General features: G+C 36.8%; 1 protein-coding gene across 4 annotated transcripts; it reads left to right on the top strand.

Moving 5' to 3' along the window:
* The first annotated feature begins 83 nt into the window (after positions 1 to 83).
* LOC590241 (F-box/WD repeat-containing protein 2) lies at positions 84 to 19,556 on the top strand. Of its 4 annotated transcripts, XM_030973823.1 has the most exons (11): positions 87 to 244; positions 1,581 to 1,666; positions 1,706 to 2,026; positions 3,255 to 3,463; positions 9,067 to 9,261; positions 10,115 to 10,248; positions 12,178 to 12,264; positions 13,048 to 13,223; positions 13,616 to 13,809; positions 15,512 to 15,636; positions 17,040 to 19,556. In XM_030973823.1, exons 2-10 carry the CDS (start codon positions 1,632 to 1,634, stop codon positions 15,625 to 15,627), a joined length of 1,467 nt encoding a protein of 488 aa, XP_030829683.1. In that variant the 5' UTR covers positions 87 to 244; positions 1,581 to 1,631; the 3' UTR covers positions 15,628 to 15,636; positions 17,040 to 19,556. The 4 variants fall into 4 exon arrangements, with proteins under 4 accessions (XP_030829685.1, XP_030829683.1, XP_003727789.1 ...); XM_003727741.3 differs by having other exon boundaries at positions 1,581 to 2,026; XM_030973822.1 differs by lacking the exon at positions 87 to 244 and adding an exon at positions 604 to 626 and having other exon boundaries at positions 1,581 to 2,026.
* Positions 19,557 to 24,659: the final 5,103 nt, after the last annotated feature.

The raw sequence follows: 24,659 nt of genomic DNA, 5'->3' as shown, positions 1-24,659 counted from the left end.
TCAGTCGCGACGTGCACATTTTTCCTTTCCTTTCAAATTGTACGATTTGGAGACACTGAAGTTCCCATTTTTGGTGGCTAGCCTTCTCCTTAGTGGTCGCGGGCTTAATGGTCGCTAGTTTTAAAGAGCGGTTTAGCACCGGTATGTGTATGCCTGGGATACTACTCAAATTTTCCTATAACCAACTAATCGTCAGCTGAGATACACTTCATGTTCTAGGCCTACTAACTAGCTAAACAAGCAGGTAAGCACAATGACCTGATGAAACTAGAATATTATTAGTGAATTGTGATGTAGACTAGTAGAACCAGAACCAGATTACTCTTATACTCAGGACACACGGCATACATGCACGTAGCTGAGCCCCGGGCTCGCGCCCGACGTTCATCAGCTTTGGCTGGCCGTCTGGCCCCCCCCCCCCCCCCCCCCCCCCCCCCCCTCACTCGGCCTCGGTGTTATTTACAGAGAGGCCAAGTTTAAAGATCAGCCATGCGTGACATTTTCATGACTAGGTGCGCTGCCCGAAATCTGCGTCATGCGTGAGACTGAGTCTCAGAGCATTTTCAGAGTGACCCTCGAAAGAGTCGAAATAGTGATGTCACGCATAATGCGTGACACTTGCCTTGGTACTGTAGCTCTGTATTTAGGATAGATGCATATGCTGAATATGCACGACTCAGAGGTCCCTTGGCCCTTCACAACCTCGTGCATATTCAGCATGAAATTTTTAATTTTGTATCTTGTAGGTTAAAAACATTGGATGATTTAACTCTGGGAAGTTAGGGATGATTGTGATGACATGTGCATGTTAGTGTTATGTGTAGGACATTAACACTTTTGTGTGATAATTTTTTACTTTTGAAGGCTTAATTAGGGTAGACCCTAATTAAACAATCGTAATTAAGGGCGTGTTCATGCTTGATTTTGAAGGTAGAATGAGCGATTTGTAACGCTCATCGTAAACGCTTATCGTAAACGCAGTTCCACGGTGCACTGTTCATGCTCACTTCTCCAGGCAATTTTCCTTGGTGTGGCCTTCAGCTGGATTCGCAAACCTGTGTGCGCATGCTACGTAGACCCACTAGAGGTCAGTGCGTTGACCCCATTTAAACGCGTTTACAAATTGTAAACGCATCTTTTTGTGAGTTTACGATCGGCGATCGTGATCGCCGTTTTTCGGTGATTCTACAAAAGTGAGCATGAACGCAGTCGTGTTTTAAACTAAACGCGTAACAGATGCCTGATTCTGGCCGTCAAAATCAAGCATGAACGCGCCCTTAGACCACAACTCTCTCATTAAGTAATTTATTCTGAAAAATTTATTGACTTTATGCTTTCATTTGAAACCAAAACCGTGTTAAAGTGATGACTTTGAAATTTAAGGTGTCATGTCCACTTTGGCATGGAATTGCCCTTATCTTAAATTGGCAAAAGAAATTATATAAAAATACGACATTGTGTACATCTAGCAAATTCAGTCTTGTAATCTAAATGGAAAACAAGATGAAGGTATATTACTTCAGAATTATATTTGATATGTTTTGGCCTAATCTTTATCATGTTGATATATTCTTTAACAGCAAAGTCACACATTAGAAGGAGGAATAATTATGGTCAATGACTGACAACTCATGTACAAGAATGTGTGGAACTTGTACATCTATATAGAGAATGGCTTGTTTGGAATTCAAAAGACAAGAAAAGCAGTGAAGAACATGGATGGTCCTGAGTTCAAAGACTGGTTGTGTCACTTGGAGAAAACCTTTCTACAAGACCTTAGCAATGATCAGCGTTGCACTGCACTGGACTGTCTCATTGCATCCTCAGGGGATGTGCAGCTCCGCCATTTGTCCACCAGACTTGAGGGACTCCTGAAAAGAGACTTCTTGCGACTACTGCCCAAGGAACTCGCAAACTATTTATTGTCCTGGCTTGATCCAATTACCCTTGGAAGATGTTGCCAGGTTAGCCATCAATGGAACAAAATGGTTACAGAATGCACAGAGGCATGGCAGCAAGCTTGCAGGTAAAGGGCTCACATCCAAGAAAAGAAAATTACACCTTAATTTGAAAAACAGCATTTAATTTGGAATTTGATAATTAGGTATTGGTTATGTTACATAAGTCTGCTGTGTAACATTTTGTTGTTGAAAATTAGAATGGTATCTTCCCTTGTATAAAAACAGATCTAGTTTGTATCACTGGTATGCATTGCTACAGCATTGTATCTGCTGTTAAATACCTTATTTTCAAACTAATAGGGAAAATTTTCTCCATTTTTCCACAGTTGGCTTTCGGGTAACCCTTCCTGATGAATACATTTTATTTGCATGGATATTTGGTTGTGTGCTTGGACGCAAGTCTTATCTAGTACTAAATAATTATTGAGGTTACAATGTACATGTACATTAAGCCTTCAGGTGAAAGTCGGATTGACATTCAAGGACATTGGGTCAAAGTTCATAAAATTAACTATCATTTGTTTGTCCAAATTTCCTGAAACTTGTGTAATAAAAAGATTTATTTGAGTTTTAAAGATATTACGTAATTCATATTAAGTCCTAAGTCAGAGGTCAAAGGTCAATTGAGGTAAATTATGCTGCAAAATCTGAACATTAAAGTGGTTTTAAAGTGTAAAATTTACCTCATTTACCAAAATATTACCAATATACATGTATTTTCATTGATGCAAACTTGTGCCATTTTATAGTAACAATGCTTATTCAGTTTCAGTTTCAGTTTTATTTACTAAAACTGACTAATCAATGGATGGTACTCAAGAACACTCATAGCCTCTTCAGACTGTAGGAAGTTTATACAAAACTTGTGTTGTACAGTGTATAAAGATTCCTCATGTAGCAATATGAGCGTACAGACTAGAAAACATTGTATAAAGAAATTTGTTTATTTATATTTTTAATGGTAATTGCTGTCCAACTTGATTATTTGAACTTATTCAGTGTGTGATATTACACATTCCTCCCACTTTTCAATTATGACAAGAAAAATAATACCAGAAGAATTGATGAAAGTTTCAAAAAACAAAAGAATAACAAAATAATGTACCGGTAGCCAAAACAAACTTCCCATTAGCATTACATGAGATACATTAGTACTATTTTAGTACATGTACCCAGTGAAAATGCCAATTTAGAAATGAAGATTCTAATAGAGAAAGTGTTCTAAAAGACAAAGGGGAAAAATCATAAGAGATTATGTTGATTTGCAATGGAGTGAATTTGTTTTTGTGACAGGGTTCTGGGAATCCAAGTTCCAGAGGATGCAGATGAAAGTCTCCATGGTAACAGAGCAAAGAATGGACTTCACTGGAAGACTGTCTACCAAAAGGCTCTGTGGAGGCTCAAACAGTTGAGAGATGGCTCTGCGTTTGATAGCACTACTCTACATGGACACACAGCACGTGTCTACTCCCTGCACTACAGAGATGGAAAAGTAGCTTCAGGTATATTAAACATTAATTTGATATTATGATGTCTGGATCTTCATTAATTGAAGCCCATTAAAAAAAAAAGGGGGGGGGGCACATCATTATGACAGATTTAACAGTAGAGTTGATTAGTAGTTCAAAGCTGCTGTTAATTTGTTCTGGTTCTGGTTCTGGTGGGCTACTGCATAAACTCCTCAGCTGGGATGTAACAATCAGGCGCAGTCGACTGAGCATAGTATCCTATACTTAATTTCTGAAGTGGGCTCTAGCAATTATTTTGCTCATGTTGAGCTTTGTAAGGTATCTTTAAAGGCTCCAAGGGTGGGGATATTTCTTGCATGGGTAGGGAGAAAGTTCCATTCGGGGAATGTCCTGGGATATAGAGAGTGTTTATAACAGTCCTTTACAGCGGATAACTTCTTGAATGATACTGAAGACCATATTCTTGTAGATACCCCTACTCCAGATGACCTGTTTTGGTAGTGGTCAGTATCAACGGCAATTAAGTTGTGGATGGATTTATAGAGGACAGTCAACCTCTAGGCTGCTCTTCTGTGCTCCAATGGTTGCCATTTCAGATAGGAGATCATCTCAGTGACGCTGCTCCGGCGTTCATGACGGTTCAAGACGAATCTTGCAGCACGTCGTTGAACTCCTTCGAGTTGTTTTATGTATTCCTTCTGATAAGGGTCCCAAACTGAGGCACAGTACTAAAGTCGTGGCCTGACGAGAGTTTTATTGGAAACTGCTTTTACTTTGGGAGAGCAGCTAAAGAGGTTTCTCCGAAGTAATCCAAGCATCCGATTTGCCCTTGATGTAACATTTTGGATGTGATTTGCCCAGCTGAGTTTACTGTCAAGTTCTCCCCCCAAATATGTGTGCTTGAGTGCAACTTCCAAAACGGAATCCCCCATTCGATACTGTGTTTCGACTATCTTCTTTTTGTGAATAACATACATTGTATAACATTTTGTTTTGTTGAATTTCATTTGCCAGCGTTGTTCCCAAGCAACCAGGCGATTGATGTCTCTCTGTAGATCCAGACTATCTTGGTTGCTCTTTATCTGCCTATACATGATGCAATCGTCGGCAAAAAGTTGGATTTCTGACGTTATTCCGTCAGATATGTCGTTTATGTACATGAAAAACAGCAAAGAGGCTAATACAGTGCCCTGAGGTACTCCTGCCGTGACGTGTATGGAAGATGAGGAGGCACCATCAAGAACAACTTGTTGAGATCTTTTTGTAAGGAAGTTTTTAATCCATATGTGCAAAGATCCTTGGATTCCAGCATGATGAAGTTTTAGGAGGAGTCTCTCATGTGGGACCATATCGAACGCCTTGCAAAAGTCCATGATAATGTTGTCGACTTGGCCTTTGTCCTCTAACATCTTGGCAAGATCATTGACGGTCAAGGCTAGCTGGGTCTCACATTAGTGACCCCTACGGAAGCCATGCTGTTTGTCGTTCAGGTAACCGATTTCCTCAAGGTGAGACATTACGCTATGATAAATAATATGTTCCAGAATCTTGCATGGGATCGAGGTCAACGATACAGGACGGTAGTTAGCTGGTTCCGAACGATTATCTTTCTTGTACAGGGGAGTGACATTTGCTCGTAACTAGTCTCTTGGAAGTTCATCAGTAGATATTGATTTCTGGTAAATAATGGTTAAGATAGGTGCAATGCTACTGGAACATTCTTTAAGAATTGTTGGTGTTAACCCATCTGGACCAGACGCCTTCCGTGTATGAAGTCCTCGCAGAAGTTTCTCTACACCCTGAACAGTCACATTAATACTGCATGGCTTTACATGTAGATCCTGGTAGTACAGTTGGTATGTTTTCACGATCCTCTCTTGTGAAGATGGATTCAAATCGATCATTTAATGCATTTGCTTTTTCACTTGCAGATGTTGCTATCCCGTCCCTTGTGTTTAAGGGTGCCACCCCTGAAAAGTTTTTCTAGAATTCTTGATGAAACGCCAAAAGGGTTTGGTATCACCAGATTCCAGACTCTCCCCGACGTTGTACAGGAAAGTTGACCGAGCTTTACGGATACTACAATCTGTTGCCCGACGAAATGATTTATATTCATTCCAGTCTTGTTGGTGATTCGTCTTTTTAGCTTTATTATACATCCGTTGTTTCAGACCAATCATTTTTACATGAGACCCCTTTAACCATGGTAACTGAGTGCTGCTTTTAGATAATTTATTCGGAATGTTTTCTTTGATTGAGGAGAGAAGAACATTCTTGAAGTTATCCCATATGTCTTCTACACTAGTGCGTGCAATGATATCACCATTAAGGGAATTTGCAAAGTCCTGAATATCCTTGTTGATCTGTTCAAAGTTTCCCTTTTTATAGAAGTAGACTTTCCTACGTGGGGCTTTAACCCTTTGTGAAGTTAGTAGTGCATCAATCAAAACAATATCATGATCAGTGAGTCCTGGCAAAATATCTATATTCTGAACAAAAGTTGATGTGTTCGTAAATACTAAGTCGAGAATATTTCCATTCCTTGTTGGTTCATTTACCATTTGTCCGAGATTTTGTTCTGTTGCTAATTCTAGCATTTGCTTACTAACTGCCGGATACCTGCCTCCCGGTACGAGGCAGTATTTTGCCCAATCTACATCTGGAAGATTAAAATCCCCTGAAACCCAAATGTGACTGTTAGGGGGGATTTTGTGAAGGATCTGTGAGAGTTCCTCCATACATTGCTGGTCTTTCTTTGTGTTACCGCTATCAGGTCTGTAAATAATTCCAAAATATGTAGCTTGACTACCTTTCATGTGGATACTTGCCCATAGCGTTTCACAAGACTGGGAGCAGAGATTTGGTTCTTCTTTACTAATCAAGTCATCTCTAATAGCTAGAAGAACACCACCACCAGTGGTATTTGTTTTCCTATCTTTCCTAAAAAGTTGGTAGGTTGGGGGTAGGATTTCATTACTGAATACAGTTTCATCTAATCAGGTTTCAGTACCAAAAATAACATCTGGTTTCTCCTTTTCAACAAGAGCTTGAAATAAGGGGATTTTATTTCGAACACTCTGGAAATCAACATTCATGAGTTTCAATTTTCTCTGCATAGCTTTTGGCTTTCTTTCACTTCTTTTATTTTTACCAGAGCTGTTGCTTTTCTTAGGGCTGGAAGTATGCTTTGGATTTCCAATACGATGACTATTTGATACTAGGCTAGTTACAAATTCCTTCGATGATTCAAAATCAAGGTTGATAAGAGCGTCAAAGGAATTTGAGGTGTTCACATGGTCTAACGAGAGTGTAGAGTTTGATAGGTTTGGCAGGCCGCACTTAGAACAAATCCATACGAATGATTCATGCTCCATGTGGATGTGATACAAAGCATCCTTCATTCCTGTACATTTATTGTGATACCACTTCAAGCATGTCTCACATTCCATAGCTTTTTGGTTCTTATTTACATTCTTCCTACAAATACCACATGGGAGTCTTGTCTTCGGCCCTGGATTAAGTTGTACGTCTCCCGAAATAAGAATAATCAGCATAGACTGCATAAATCTTGATACTGGTTTACTACGGTAATATCCTAAATGAGTTTTTCTAAAGAATCCGAAGCCTTTCGAAATACTAGAGATAGAAGCATGGAACAGACTCACTGGTGTACTGCATATGCCATGTTGTTTGACACACAAAATAGGTTATTTGTTAATAGCGAGCGTCCTATTGGCTGAAAAGTGTCGCATAACACCCAATCATTTGTTATGTACACGATCGCGCAGTATTTCAACAGCTTTTTTGCCCAGTAAAATGTGTACAAAGCTGAATCAGACTGGTCTCTCTTTCCTGTGTTTATCCATTGTTTGCAATGTCTTAGCTTTGCACGTCTGATGCAAAGGCAGCCCAAGAGGGCCTTACTTCAAAGAAATTGCAAATACCCTGAATTTTATAATTAACAAATATTGTATTTTGTTGTTTAATACAAGATATATTCACCTCCAAAAGCAGAATTCCCCTTTTGCCATTTTATCTCTCAATGAAATATATTAAGGCTCAGAAATTCTTAAGTTGTCTGTTCATATATTTCATGACATTAAATGCCGGAGCATGTAATATTTTTGTAATATTTTTGAATATATAAAGCAAGATATTGATAATTCTAAGCTGCTGTGAAGTTAGGTTGTTTTATTGTCTCTCTCTCAAGTTGATTGAATATATGTACAAACGAGAGTTTATTTACATCCCTGGCTAGGTTTGTAAATTCTCTTGTGACTGTAGCCTGTGAAGCATGTATACCTGTATGTGCGAGAATCTGTGCAAATGGGTTTAAAAATAAGTTCCATGAAAATATTTTGTCACATATTGAACTAAATAGTATGAGCAAAATAATGCCTTAAAATAATATTTCTAGCAGATAATCAGGATTATCTTTTGTTTTCTTCTTTTTGTGACCTTATCTCTAACTGTACATGGTTTGCTATTTTCAGGCAAAAATAAAAATATCTCAAGCCTCGGTCACAAATGCCATTACGAACTGCTACGAACGCTGTACAAACGATTTTCAGACATTGGAAATTCGGGAAGACAATGGAAAAACAGGGAAATTCGTACAAACACATTGTTCGTACAAACCTTTGTGACTGTAGCTTTAAAGGTAATACAAAGTTTTGGTATGGGGTCATGAATTTGGTTTAAATGAACATATTGTAAGCATGTGCGAGCCTACAGTATTTAGTGATCGTTGTCGCGGTTGAATTCAAGTCTAAAGTTATGCAATTGCAAATAATAAGCTCTTTATGATATATAGCTCCCTCTCAAGGTCAAAATATTAATTAAGCCATAAAACAATGTTTCTTGACTTAAACCGACCGATTGGCTATTCCCATTTGGAAATTTTATATCACTACTACATATTCTGAGATTTTCATGGCCGCAACTACCATTGTTTGGCCGTAAGCGCTATTTGAAATTTATCGAAATTTACCGGGAGCACCGGAAAATTTTATATTCAATTTTTCTTGAAAGCAGAAGTGTTTTAGGGGCTCAATTTCCTAGTACTTATAATACATTCATAGGAGCATCCAAAAATATCAAAGTTTCAAAGAATCACTATCCAGCCAATTTTAAAATCTTCCAAAACTTTGTATTACCTTTAAACGAATATCTCTGTCTTAGCACTTATTTAAGAAGTAATCTGTAATTTTCCATCGCTACTTTTGCAATGCAATTTTATGCCAAGAATGTACAACAATAAAATCGCCTATAGTGTACAGTATATAAGCTCAAGGGAACTACATATAGACAACGGGAGGCGCGATAGCTCAGTTGGTAGAGCAGTGGTCTCATACTCCGGTGACCCGGGTTCAAAACCAAGTCAATGCGCTAGTGCCCTTTGGTAAGGCATTAATCCTTATTACCAGGTCCCTCGGAGAGGACCTTAAGCCGTCGGTCTTCTGGTTGCTTACTAACAAGCATTTATGCTTTCTTAGCAGTCAGGTAAAATAACCAACACCACCACCACCAACCTATGAATAAAGACTCTTTCCCTATTTTCTTTGAGTAGTTTTTGTTGTTCCTTTGTAACAGTAATGTTCATGTTTTTCCTTTTTAATTTGTATTTTATTAATTAGGCTCAGATGATCTAACTGTTCGTTTATGGGATGTCGCCAGTGGAAAATGCTTGAAGGTTCTTCAGACACATACTGTAGCTGACATCAAATTTGATGATATCAAGGTCATAACTGCATCTTTTGATAATACGATTGCATGCTGGGATCTTGATAGTGGGGAGAGATTGCAGCAGTTTTCAGGACATTCAGGGGCAGGTAAATCTCTTTTTGAATCGTTAATCTCCTGTAATATAGGAAGGTTTACTAGAGAGACATTATTCTCTAATCAAACTGGCAAATGTTAACCTGACACCTTACTCTTTTGTGAGCCTGTATTACCCTCCTTGGTCTTGAGGGAAGTGGCACTCACCATGGAATGATTGGACAGGGGTGTGACACCCATCCTCTCCCCCTCTTGGCTAGCTACACTTGCTAACAGAAGAAATAAGAAATGGAAATGAAATAAATCAACAGCTTGTGTTTATTAAATATCTAGGACCTTTCTAGAACTCTTCTGATTTCAATAGATTTTCCATGTGTTATAAAGGAAACCACCCTATCACAGAGGGTCCCCCCAAATACTGTATTTCAATGCAAGGCCTGCACAGCACTTTGGAGTTTACCTCCAAAGCCCCCTAATCTACTCACAAGTTACTTTTACCTTTAATTATGAATTGTCTCCTTATAGAATAAATAGTGATAGTTTCTTATTACAGGTATACTTATACAAAGTCTGTATGCACATACCAGTAATATAGTATTGCATACAAAGTGATCTTACTCTACTCTACCTCCAAAGCCCCCTAATCTACTCACAAGTTACTTTTACCTTTAATTGTGAATTGTCTCCTTATAGAATAAATAGTGATAGTTTCTTATTACAGGTATACTTATACAAAGTCTGTATGCGCATACCAGTAATATAGTATTGCATACAAAGTGATCTTACTCTACGATTAAAGAAATGATGCAACAACATTTTATTTTTATTTTCAGAATATACCTCAAATTATGATGAGTAAAGAGACTGGTATTGTATATTTTCATATTGTGTGTTTGTATCAAACAGTTTTTAGTATAGACTACAGTGACAAGCTGGATTTACTGGTGAGCGGGTCTGCGGATGAGACTGTCAAACTGTGGAGGTTGAGTGATGGAAGTCATATTACAACACTCACTGGTCATAGTGATTGGGTTATACAGGTATGAATTACAACACTCACCGGTCATAGTGATTGGGTTATACAGGTATGAATTACAACACTCATTGGTCATAGAAATTGGATTATACAGGTATGAATTACAACACTCACTGGTCATAGTGATTGGGTTATACAGGTATGAATTACAACGCTCACTGGTCATAGTGATTGGGTTATACAGGTATGAATTACAACGCTCACTGGTCATAGTGATTGGGTTATACAGGTATGAATTACAACGCTCACTGGTCATAGTGATTGGGTTATACAGGTATGAATTACAACGCTCACTGGTCATAGTGATTGGGTTATACAGGTATGAATTACAACGCTCACCGGTCATAGTGATTGGGTTATACAGGTATGAATTACAACACTCATTGGTCATAGAAATTGGATTATACAGGTATGAATTACAACACTCACCGGTCATAGTGATTGGGTTATACAGGTACGAATTACAACACTCACTGGTCATAGTGATTGGGTTATACAGGTATGAATTACAACACTCACCGGTAATAGTGATTGGGTTATACAGGTATGAATTACAACACTCACCGGTCATAGTGATTGGGTTATACAGGTACAAATTACAACACTCACTGGTCATAGTGATTGGGTTATACAGGTATGAATTACAACACTCACCGGTAATAGTGATTGGGTTATACAGGTATGAATTACAACACTCACTGGTCATAGTGATTGGGTTATACAGGTATGAATTACAACACTCACTGGTCATAGTGCTTGGGTTATACAGGTATGAATTACAACACTCACCGGTCATAGTGATTGGGTTATACAGGTATGAATTACAACACTCACCGGTCATAGTGATTGGGTTATACAGGTATGAATTACAACACTCACTGGTCATAGTGATTGGGTTATACAGGTATGAATTACAACACTCACCGGTAATAGTGATTGGGTTATACAGGTATGAATTACAACACTCACTGGTCATAGTGATTGGGTTATACAGGTATGAATTACAACGCTCACCGGTAATAGTGATTGGGTTATACAGGTATGAATTACAACACTCACTGGTCATAGTGATTGGGTTATACATGTATACACATACCCCATAACACTGTACAATAGTTAACATATGGCAATATCATAGTTTGATACAACATTACAAGCATGTTGGATGAAATGATTTTCTGTTAAATGTTTAATGCACTAATAGACTTACTAATTTCACACATACATGTTTTTTCCAAGTGAGTTTATCACATGGACAAATAATTTTATTCATTGGTTGAAAAATTATACAACATGTCTTATCAATGTTTAACATCAATCTATTGGCAAGAAACCATTCATAATTCTCTTGTAATTCAACATTTAATTAAAAACTAAATTGTTTAAATCATTACGGGATTTAAAAAGGTTTGTATCATCTGCCAACAGTATTGGATGTAATGTATTACTAACGTGCTGTAGATCTTTAACTTAAATTTTAAAATGCAATGGTCCAAAAACTGAACTCTGTGGCACTCCAACATTAAAACTTTTCATTTGTGAAGAAACATTATCAATGGAAACATATTGCCCTCTGTCATAAAGATAAATTTAAACCATTCCAGGCCAAAAAGTGGCCAAAGTGATCAAAATATCAAGAGTAGGATCAATGTGACTGATATAATTGGATTCAGCACAAAATGTTATCCCGGGTAAGCTATTAAAACCTTCCCCATGCAAAATTCTAATTAAATTCCCTTATCTCCTAGTGTATATAACAGTGCTTCAGCTGATAGTATTGTCAACTTTTTCCCATAATGCATCACATGAAATTGACTAAACACTGATTGCAATTTGGATTGTGAATCTGCAGTATTGTCAGGTTAGTGAGGTCTTCCTAAGAATGAACAATGAAAGATGAATTACATGAGTTGAATCTCTTGTTTTACTACAGGTTTTACTGCAGATCTGTTGTGTGGAGTCAGAGAAAGTTCAATGTGGTGATCACGTCATTCTCAGCATGGATAAGTCCATAATCAAGGTATACATATATGTGTATGTCCAGCAATTCCTAAAATTATTATTATTATTTTTTTAACAAACATGTATATGAGTATGATAACAATGCAGTTATGCGCTTCTAAAAATGGTAAGCATAACACTAAATTAGTTGTATGTGTACTATTGGGTAAACAGATGGAAAGGGTGATGATTAATAGCTAGCAAACTTTAAAATACTTCGAAATGTTCTTGGAACTCATGGAAATCACTTTTTGATTAAAGTACATCTAGTTGAAAAGGTACTACATGTACAAAGAGGGGAACTTTGTACACTTATACAAAATAATTTGAACATAAAAATTGAAATGAAAAAGTATCAACAATTATAATTTAAAAAACTATAAAAGAACTAATATATGTGAGTAAAACAAAATGTTGGTACCCTTATTTACACACTGGATCCCTTCTAAAATATGCTTTCCATAGCATTTGGTGTGTTGACTATAGTCTTTCTTTTTCTTAAATCTTTGTAAGGTGTAAGTCACCTTATAATGGGCTTACTATAAAAATGCATAACTAGCCATGATTTAATTTTGTAACATAACAAAGTTACAATTAATTGTATCTCTCCTCTCCAACATTAGAGAGACAATATATATTTACAATAGATTATAACTTTTATGTTTCAGGGTGCTGATAGTTTATTTTGTAATAAACTTAGTTTTGGCTAATGATGCCCCAGTACTATATCTGTAAAATCTTTAGAATTGCTGCCTTAAAAATTATGTGTAGATGAAGCATATAGCTTTTGTGTATCATGCAGGTGTGGCCTATTTCATTGTCACGGGAAATTGAATGTGTTGCAATGCTTACCTATCCCAGTGAAGACTCTAGAGGACAGCTTCTTCTACCAAGGCTTCACTTTGATGGGAGGATTGTGGCATGTTCCTCTGATATCGGCATTATGCTTTGGGACTTTGCTACACTAGACCTAGTCAGGTAATGGCTTAAAGATATCAGGCATTACTGAATACCGGGAGTATATATATGTACATACAATTTCCTAAATCAATATCATGCTCTTTTCTGTGCATGCTAATGTCTGATTTGAATGCACTCTAGCTCTTGAAGAGCCTTTGCTTTTTATTATTAAATCAAGAGTCTGATTCCTTGGTTGGCAGGAACAAATTTTAGGGGCTCTGAAGTTTAAATGTCTCATATTTTTTGGTTAATTTCCCATTCATTTATTAAACGCCATCTTTAATTATCACATGGAAGAGAGGTAATTCTGTTTGTGACCATTCATGATTCATGAACGATTCTATATTGTATCCTATATTGTGCACGTAATCATGCCATGCTATAATCATTATATCATATTGTTTGTTTAGATTGATAAGCCCCCCAGAATTGGCCCCCACCTACCAGCTTGGTACCTCCTTCTTGGTGAGCATGGGGCGTGTCTTTACCCTCTGCCTGGATCCTCAGAATCTTCACATTATCTACACCCAGACACAGTCTGTTATGTCATCATGGAAGTTACCCATCTACAGACGCTCCAAGAGAGGATCCAATTTTGTGGCAGGTGAGGAATGAATCAGTCGTCTGACTTTCATATGTTCTTGTTACATTTTGGATATTCACACACATGTTAAGTAGAACTTGTTCTCATACAACGTTTAACCCAATTCACATGGTGCATCTGCAAGCCTACTGTATATTTAACCCAATTCGTTATGCATGCAAACAAAAATGTTGAAAGGGATGGATCACTTTACAAAGAAAATTGAATACTGTTATAAATTACTCCAATCCCCCCCTCCCCCAAACAAAAAAAAATTAATTGAGGCATTCAGATAATGAAAGATGAAAGAGTATATGTTGGAAGGGAAGAAATTGATCAATGACTGCACAAAAGTTAACACGTATCTGGGAATTTTTGTTGTTGGTGGTGGTTTTTATTTACATATATATAAATATTTTGTTTATGATGATGCTTCTGGTGTATTATTACCTGTATCAGACATCTGAGCTGGTCATTTACAAAACCGTATTGCCGTAGTTTTCACTAGCAGTGGGAACGGAGGGGTATATTCTTTGTATTTTCCTTGGTCTCCCTGACCGTATAGACTTTGCGTGTAGAGACGAGTGAAAATATAGTCTTGTATTGACCGCGCCGTATTTTGTCATTTTCATTGCGCATCTATTAAACCTGCGCACTTTGCGCGCACTCTATTGTGACGTTATAATCACACCAATTTATGGCACACTGTTTGCAGTGTATCAAAAATTTCGTCAAGCACTGCTGGTTTGACAAAGTTTGTTCAGTTCTTTGAGATTGTCAGGGTTGATTTATGTATTTGCTCTAGATGTCTGATTTGGATAACAATAAAATTATTGGCTGGCTTCACTTTCGGGAGATACCAAATATATTGCCCTCACAAGACCCATATTGCCCTCGTCTTTGACTCAGGGCAATATGAGTCTAGTTTGGGCAATATATGTTGTATCTCCCTCAAGGCCAGTCAATATTATATAAGTATTGCAACTCAACAAAGCCCCATGAGCAAAATATTGTTACACTCTGAATGACTCATTGCTGTCTCACCATAAATACAGGGTTTAACAAAAATATGCAACAAGATTATCATTATCATTATTTTAAAAAGTGCTTATGTATGTAATCATCCTGGAAATTTTGGAGGTCATATTGTAGTAGTATCTTCTAAATTTTTAGGTCTTAGGCTAAAACTCCAAGCTTATGTTTGTTTGTGTAAATCAGGAATTTTTCAAATGTTACAAAGATGGTATGTTAAATAGAATTGCTGCACAGTAAGCATGTAGCTCTCACTTTCCAATGTAGTCCCTCTGACTCTACATTTCATGATTAAATGACAACTGAATTTAGATAGATTATTCATTCATATGTATTCAAAATCTTTTTTAAGTATGAGAAGCAAAAGAAAACATTCCAATATATTTTGTATGTTAACGATGGCTTACTTCTTCACCTCATTTATACCAATCAATTGAAATGAGCAATATACTGTAGTAAACACTCAATCATCGTTTAAAAGTAGATGTGGACTGCATTACTTACTATTTAACTCTTAAAATATAAGCAACAAACACCAATCATTGAAAATTACTCCAATAACACTGGTTTAACCTTGCACAGTACTGTATTTTGTAGAGCAAGAGCAGTTTGATATCACTGTGTAGCAGCAAATATTCATAATATAACAATGCACCATGCTCATCATTATTTTTGTTATATTGTGTGCTAGGTTGTGATAGCTGGTTATATGGGTTGATGCCACAACAGGAAGAAGGTCTAGTCTTTGCTACCAGTATGCCAGACCATAGTATACATCTTGTGAGATGGAGAACAGTCACTAGATGACAGCAGCAGGTAATGATACAGACACAGGGGCTAAACAATGAATGTTTTGGAAACCAAATTTCTGTTACTACAAATTTTCCTATAAAATCCAAATCCTTGTGCAATGCCCTTATCACGCTATGTCAAGAGGGTGGTCACTTGAATCACTGAAGGTGGTGCTGGCGGCATCATGTTTTCGGGTTGTCTGTCCATCCCACTTTTCATTACTGCGATAACTCAAGAACCATTAAAGAAACTTTAACCAAACTTAGATCAAATATGTATGAGCATGCAATGATGAGCTGATTAGATATTAGGCCCAAGAGGTTAAAGGCTACAGGGTCATCAAAGTTTTTTTTTTTAAATACCAGAAATGAAATGAGCTCAAATTGACAGGTTCATAAAAATTATTTAAAATTTCCAGAAAATATCTCATTACTGTGATAACTTGAATAGCATTAAGGTTATTCAAACCAAACTTGGAGGAATCATGTATGGACATGGAAGGATGAACTGATACACGGAAGAGGTCAAAGATGAAAGATCACGGGGTCATGATAGTGTTAAAAATCCCAGAAAGATATCTTATTACTGTGACAATTTAACCAAATGTAAACCAACTTCGACCAAACTGAGCTCAAGTATCTTTGAACATTAACATATCAAATGAAAAGAGTTTGGGTTCATGAGGTCAGATGTTAAAGGTCACAAGATAATTGTATCCCCTGGCAGTATGCCAGTAGGTACTTTGGATTAACAGTGTTACGCTTTGGGTTCATGAGGTCAGATGTTAAAGTTAACAGGATCAATTATCATTGAACATACAAATGGGCGGAGGCATACAAGAAATACAGTGGCATCAATTAAAAAAAAAAAAAGCTTTAATGATGTACTTGTCTTAATTTCTTTCCATTATTCAATGATGCCAGGATGGCCCTTCAACTTAAACAGATCCTTTACCATTAGCTAGTCTTGACACTAAGTCAAGTTGATTTTATAGCGCTAGCTCAACGTGAGTTAACATGAATGCCTCTTCAAGGACATGTAGAAAAGAGTAAAGAGTCATTAACTTGGGTTAATACATGTATATACCCGTATTAATAGGTCAATACAACCTTTGTGAGGAGATCATTTGTATACAAATTCAAAACAATATTAACAGAAAAGGACTGGCATTCATTTCAAATAAACCAGACCCATAATAAGAAAGTTATGAATGTTTGAAAAATGAAATCCCTAAATCTGTCCGAAACTCACGTTAGCAATTTGGTCAGTGGATTGTGATGTAGTCACTGACAACACTCTCATTTGTGGTGAACAAAAATATCATTAATGTCAACACTGGAAGAATTACTACATCTACATGTATTTCTGCGACTTCTATTCCTTGTATTAATGAATATGATTCTTTCTTTGTTCCATTTTTTTTCTAGGGCAAACTTAATCACGGATCTTGGTTTGTGGAGCAATAGCGTGATGCTGCTGGTCAGATAAATGTATGCAAATGAGCTGTTATGCTGCTACTGTGGTAATATCAAGTGATTGGACAGTTCTTTATTCAAGCTTTCATGCTTTATTTGCAGCTTATGTGGTTGTAATTAACCAGTTGTTTTAATTGGCTTTGGTCATCATGAATCTGCCAGAGTGGATGGCCATGCTCAGGATAAACAAAGAAAACTTGTTCTCAGCTTCATTAGATTCAAGAAGAAGATATCTGTGTTTGATTGGCCTCAGATCTGAGCTGTATAATACGGACCTTATACAATGTATTACAGGATAAGATGATGGTGAGCTATGGTGAATGTTCAAGCCTTTAGATACATACTGGTAGCTGAGCCTGGTTTCTGAAACATAAGAAATGAAAGGTTGCTTCTTTTCATTGAAATGCAAGTTTGTATGCTAATGCACAGTGACCTGTATACACTATCATTGATTCAGAAAGGGCTATTATGACCCCCCCCCCCCCCCATGATCATTAGAAATGTACTAACATCTCTTTTAACCCTTGGAAAGTGATAGATTTTTGTGGAAAAAAAATTGTATAGACTTTGTTGCTTCAATATGCTCTTTATATCTGATATAATCATAAGAGATGTCTATAAACATAATGATTCATGATGCTATATACTACAGGATGAATTAATTATTGTACCTCCTTCAAGAAAGCTCTCCAATATCCTTACTAAGCTTAAGAATATTGTGAGATGAATATGTGGCACATGACAATTGGTCATTGATTGTTTTATCATGCAATTCCTTCTGAAAATAGACAGTAGAACCTTGGATTGCTTCAAATTATCATAACTTTCCATCAAATATTTATACCTTCATCTTGTTTTCCATTAGATTACAAGACTGAATTTGCTAGGTGTACACAATGTTATATATTTATATAATTTCTTTTGCCATTCTAAGATAAACATTGCTGAGAGATATGTAAATGTAGCGATTTTACATGTAAGAGTTAGAAAATCATGAAGTTGTATTTTCTCATACATAAACGTTTTCTTTTGACATCACTTTATATGAAGCCATAAGTCTGTTTTCAAATACTTGTGTATGTTCATGGTATGTTTTTCAGTAAATGACCTCAAAAAAACAAAAATGAAGATACATGTATCACTATAACTTCAAACGTAGACTGGAATAGAGATTCTATTCCAAGCTCTATGTATCATTAGCAATTGAAAAAAGACATTTATCTATTCTTCTACCCTAGTCACACTGGCACACCAACTTAAAACTGACCGATAACTGACAACATTCTACCCCTTCAGAGTAATGTAGTATTTTGTGTTGGTCTGTTATCAGTCTAGTACTGATCTCGTTGGTATTACAATGGTATAAATCAGAAGGGCAGCAGAGTTGGAGGAAAGGCAAGTAGACAAGCAGCAAAGATAAATATATGAGAAGACAGCTCTAGGAAGAATGAAAGAAGATACACATACCTATAACTCCTCTCAACTTGACTATAAACATACAACTTAATTGTTGATGATGACAGATCTTTTTAAGAGATCATTTTGTTGGAAAAACTATATGTGAACTATAAAGAGTCTGTAATTAATTGTAAAGTATTACATGGATGCTTTTGAAGCTATTGCTTTATGCAATCCTTTTGTGATATTTTCTCATATGTTATTTTCCCACCTGATTGAGGGCAATAATTCTATAACATCTACAATGTATTATCATGATGATAACAGAACACATACTCATACATTAATTGAGTGTATCTATTCAGCCTAGATGTTTAAAGAAATAGCAATGGATGAATAACATGATAATACAAATTCTAACCTGCTATCCAGTTTTAGTCTCCCCTTTTGCTACTGTTTAGTGTAAAGCCATCAGACTTGTTACACTCCGTGAGATTTCAGTATGGTGAACTTCATTTTAGACAAGTTATGTGGTCGTTTTGATTTAGAGTTCTTTTTGGTTATTTACACTAAAATGCATTGGAAGTCATGGATGGAACTTCAAAATGCTGGGTACAATTATCTGTTGATATAAGTAAAGCATTAATGACCAGATTTATTATTTTCCTTTCCACTTTCCTTCCTATGAGAACTAAACATTGGATTTCTTGCCCTTTAGTCTGATTTTTGCAGATATATATTTCCAGTCCCATTTCTTACTTTTCTGGTGCTACTGGAGTTAAACTGCAACATTATGTAAACCAAGACTAACAGGCCATGAGACCAACAAAGTGAATAAATACCAGAAGTAAATCTTGAAGCAGATATGTGATTTGGGATGATAGAAAGATAGTTAACCATTACAGTTGCAACAATTATAATTATTAATGTACATGTTATCCAAAAATATGTGAAACTACATTGTACAGGGTGACATATTCTGTTGTTTGTATTTACCCACATACACAGGGATAGAAGCCCCTTTGTGCAGGAATGAACTAATAAAACACAACATTATAAATATAAAACCTATGGCTTATCTCTTTTTCTCATGTTGTTACTTGTAATTGATAGGTTTTCAGTTGTTGAATGTTAAAATGTTGTGACCAATCAGTTTTATATGGAGTACCGGTACATATACACATGGTAGTGACATAAGGCAGTATTCTATCAATTAAGCTAATATATTTTGGCCTAAAGGCTGGTCACAGATCAATAAATGGGAAGTCCAGCCGGGTATTAAGTTGGTTTTAATAGAAGCAGAAAAATAAGAGAAACATATCAGTGACAGTTTGAGCAAAAATGATTAAAAATATCAATCAAACACAAATTGGCAACTCTGTCATGTATCTTGCAAGCTCCCCTCCCATTTACCCTGTACTATAATACTTCAAATAATTTCCATTAAGAAATTTCTATAATACATTCACCCTAAAAGCAATTATTGCAAATATGTTTTTATACAAACCCTCTATTTGTCATTGATAACTAAGACAAATGAAAGTTTATGAATTGGAGCAAATTGGAGAGGAGCTTGCAAGATGCATCACAGTGTTGCGAATTTTTGTTTCACTGATGACAACTTCAAAAATTCGTACTTTCCAATTTCAATCGGATATTGCTCAAAACCTTCACTTTTATTAAAACCAACTTATATCATCCGATACTGTATACCAGAAACCTTTTCATGCATGGAACTTCCTATCTTATCAGAGGTTAAGATTTGCATAACATGATACAATTTTTTTCAAACATAAATGGCTGTCAGTAACTAGCCATGACATTTTCATGTCTCTTTTAAGAATATAGCACAAAAATATGCCTTGCTAACCTTGTACTTTTTAGACTAGAATTTATTTCAAAACATCAAGTTTTAAAAGTAGAACATAGAACTTTTTATGAAACTTGTACATTTGATTTGAAGAAGAGTGAGATGATTACTGGAAACTAATAAATGTAATGTTCTTGCAACATTAATTAAAAACAAAGTTAATTACCAACTTTACCAAATGACAAGTATGTATATTAGCCTTCAACGATGCAGTCAAAAGGGATTTTGAATTTACTAAGTCATGATGACAACTCTACTGTTGAATATGGTATAGAAATGATAAATTACATCCTTTTAAAGTTGAAGCAGTATTTTGTCTATGATGTCATCATGTAGCTTCAAACCAAATAACTACTTGAACATGTCACCATATTTTGCTCCTTTTAGATTGTACGAGTTATTGTGCATTTTAATTTGGAATCTGCATTTTTAAAAATATAATTGCATTATATTTAAATTAATACATGTTCATGTCCTTTTCAAACTTATCCCGTTAGTATTAGACTCCCAATACCATGGCAGAGGTTGGGGCGGGGTGGGGTGGGTGTCTGTCCAATGTATCAAATGATAAACTGACTGCTCAACGTCTAAAACAATATAATTTATCATACTTTGTACAATACTTTAAATCACTTAACCACATTTGTATATTGCACAATCAACAATTAAAGATATAAATATATGTATTATACCATATGTAATGTATATATATTCTACTGTAAGATATTGTTCCTCCACAATATTGTTCACATATTACAGGTATAGTTCTGTTTATATACGTACATACATACATATACATATGCCCCTCCCACTCACTGTCTGCATGCTGCGCGTCTATGTAAGCGTTTGTTGGGGCCCAGATGACAATTCTCATAAACAAGCAAGTAAAATAAATTGTGCGCAGGTGCCATATCTATCACAGAAATACTGCATTATCCAGTAGCATATGTTCATATCCATCGCCATCAGGGGCGAACCACAAATATAACTGTAAATTTGCTTTTATAAAATGTATACATGTTTGTGGCAAATATGCAGGACCATTTATATCAACATTATTTTTTCTAGTTTTCATGTTCAATCTGATTATTTTAAGTTCAATAGTCAAACTAGAGTATTTGATTGATATGTTGAGTCACAGTACATAGAATTAAAAGGTTCAGATTTTTATTCTGATTGAAAGCGAATAGAGAAAGTGAGTTGTGTTTTTTCTCTTTTTCCATACAGTAAATATCAAAATACATTGCAAAGTGTGATAACTATCTTACTGTTTTTCACAAAATGATTATAGACTGAAGAAATAAGAGGAGTAAAACGAATATCAGAGAAACATTGGAATAATATCTGATTTATAACATATTTATATTAGGAAATCCCATATTGGCAACAGAGTCATGAAGTGGTATCTTGTTAGTTCATTGTTTCTAATTCACTGCCATAACATCTGAATTGAACATACATGTACATACAATTTCTATTTTGTTTAAAGCAAGACTAATGTTTTGTATATATACAGTGAGTCCCAGAAAAAACAAAACCGATAATTATCGATGTTTTATCATAACTTAATTACATTTATAATAAATAAATGACACATTTCAATTCAATTCATAATGGTTTATTTCAAATATAACTTTCATCGCGGCGTTTAGCCGAATTACAAAAGTTTACAAACAAAATTAATAACACATAATGTAATATATAACATAGCATAACATGATATATTGAATTTGTAAAATAAATCAGTATAAATACGAGAAAATAGCTTATTGCAACATATGGAAACTAGATTAGAAAATTAGAAAGAAATCTGAATTAAATACCATTAAATAGCACTGAAATCATGTGAAAGAAGGACTAAAGTAAGCAATAAGCGGTAAAACGGAGCAAGTCAGTGGCGGATCCAGGGGGGGGGGGCGAAACGGCCGCGCCCCCCCCCCCTATTGGCGGCGCAAAAAAAAGGGAAAAAAAAGGAAGAAAAGAGGAGAGGGAAAAAAAGAAAAGAGAAGAGAAGAAAAAAAGGAGTAGAGAAGAAAAAAAGGAGAAGAGAAAAGAAAAGAAAAAAGAGAAAAGAAACAGAGAGAGAGAGAGAGAGAAAAAAAAGTAGAAAATAACACGAAGAACGCCCCCCCCCCCCTTACCTACCACTCCGGGGTCGGAGGGACCGAATTTGTGTTCCCAAAATCTCCCAACAAAGTCCGGCCCGTAATACACAAAAATGGGGGAAGAGAAAAGTCGGGTGAGAAAGGGGGAAAGAAAAGGAAATGGCGCTAAGTGACAGTAACGACGAATAAGGGAAAACTGTAATCGGGAGATTTGGGGTCATTTCAAAAGGCTTGACAAACATTCGTGAATAGAGGGGGCCTGGCCGGCCGCATAAAATCTCGAGCCGCGGATTCAAAGTCAAACGTTAAAAACAGCCCCTGCGCTACAAAGGTCATCACTCTTTAGTGAGCAATTTGAAAAGGGCACCATATTTTGGATGTCTTTTAAATAGAAGCTATATACTCATATAATTTCAAATTAATTAACGGTAGGGCCGCTTTACAACTCTTATTTTGCCCTTCATTTAATTTCAGCTCACACTGACTCGCTTGTTCTTGTATTTGAACTCATGTTCGTAGTAATCATGGACAGGGGCGGCAATCCTGGCCCGATAGGGGGACACGTCCCCCAGGAAATATAGCTCGAAAAAAATATAGCGGAAAGAACGTACATATTGGGCTTAGGAATTTTCTAGAATGCATAATTTCCGCATTCAACATTGCAAAATCCCGCTTGGCCGCTACTCCCCGGCCCTCGCCCGATAACACAAAACTATGATCTGACGCTCCAGGGCGTGATTTATCCATGGTTGGTGTAATAGATCTTTCTTTTTTTCCCGTTCATTTCTACTAACCTAATTGTGTGCTATTACAATTATGATTGTTTCATTTTCCCTTTAAAGCAGGCGCGTAGTCAAGGGTGATAGGGCAGTAAGTGGACATAGGACAAGGAAACAGCTTCAAATGATCTTTGTGATGGAGCGATTGCAGGAGTTTTTATTATGGTTAAGTCGGTGGCCAGATGTCATGCAATATTATACAAATAATGAATGGTTATGAGTTCAATAGTGCGAATATGTTCATGAGTTGAAAGATTAACATTCTATTCAACGAGGCGTCAGCCGAGTTGAATAGAATTAACGTTAATCTTTCAACGAATGAAAATATTTGCACTATTAAACGAATGAAAAAGGGTTAGGGTTAGGGTTAGGGTTAGGGTTAGGGTTAGGGTTAGGGTTAGGGTTAGGGTTAGGGTTAGGGTTAGGGTTAGGGTTAGGGTTAGGGTTAGGGTTAGGGTTAGGGTTAGGGTTAGGGTTAGGGGTAGGGTTAGGGTTAGGGTTAGGGTTAGGGTTAGGGTTAGGGTTAGGGTTAGGGTTAGGGTTAGGGTTAGGGTTAGGGTTAGGGTTAGGGTTAGGGTTAGGGTTAGGGTTAGGGTTAGGGTTAGGGTTAGGGTTAGGGTTAGGGTTAGGGTTAGGGTTAGGGTTAGGGTTAGGGTTAGGGTTAGGGTTAGGGTTAGGGTTAGGGTTAGGGTTAGGGTTAGGGTTAGGGTTAGGGTTAGGGTTAGGGTTAGGGTTAGGGTTAGGGTTAGGGTTAGGGTTAGGGTTAGGGTTAGGGTTAGGGTTAGGGTTAGGGTTAGGGTTAGGGTTAGGGTTAGGGTTAGGGTTAGGGTTAGGGTTAGGGTTAGGGTTAGGGTTAGGGTTAGGGTTAGGGTTAGGGTTAGGGTTAGGGTTAGGGTTAGGGTTAGGGTTAGGGTTAGGGTTAGGGTTAGGGTTAGGGTTAGGGTTAGGGTTAGGGTTAGGGTTAGGGTTAGGGTTAGGGTTAGGGTTAGGGTTAGGGTTAGGGTTAGGGTTAGGGTTAGGGTTAGGGTTAGGGTTAGGGTTAGGGTTAGGGTTAGGGTTAGGGTTAGGGTTAGGGTTAGGGTTAGGGTTAGGGTTAGGGTTAGGGTTAGGGTTAGGGTTAGGGTTAGGGTTAGGGTTAGGGTTAGGGTTAGGGTTAGGGTTAGGGTTAGGGTTAGGGTTAGGGTTAGGGTTAGGGTTAGGGTTAGGGTTAGGGTTAGGGTTAGGGTTAGGGTTAGGGTTAGGGTTAGGGTTAGGGTTAGGGTTAGGGTTAGGGTTAGGGTTAGGGTTAGGGTTAGGGTTAGGGTTAGGGTTAGGGGTTAGGGGTTAGGGTTAGGGTTAGGGTTAGGGTTAGGGTTAGGGTTAGGGTTAGGGTTAGGGTTAGGGTTAGGGTTAGGGTTAGGGTTAGGGTTAGGGTTAGGGT

The sequence above is a fragment of the Strongylocentrotus purpuratus genome, unplaced genomic scaffold (genome assembly GCF_000002235.5).
Source record: "Strongylocentrotus purpuratus isolate Spur 01 unplaced genomic scaffold, Spur_5.0 spur5_scaffold_7, whole genome shotgun sequence".
Classification (NCBI taxonomy): domain Eukaryota; kingdom Metazoa; phylum Echinodermata; class Echinoidea; order Camarodonta; family Strongylocentrotidae; genus Strongylocentrotus; species Strongylocentrotus purpuratus.
The sequence above is the reverse complement of the archived record's forward strand: the minus strand, read 5'-3'. Positions and strand labels throughout refer to the sequence as shown.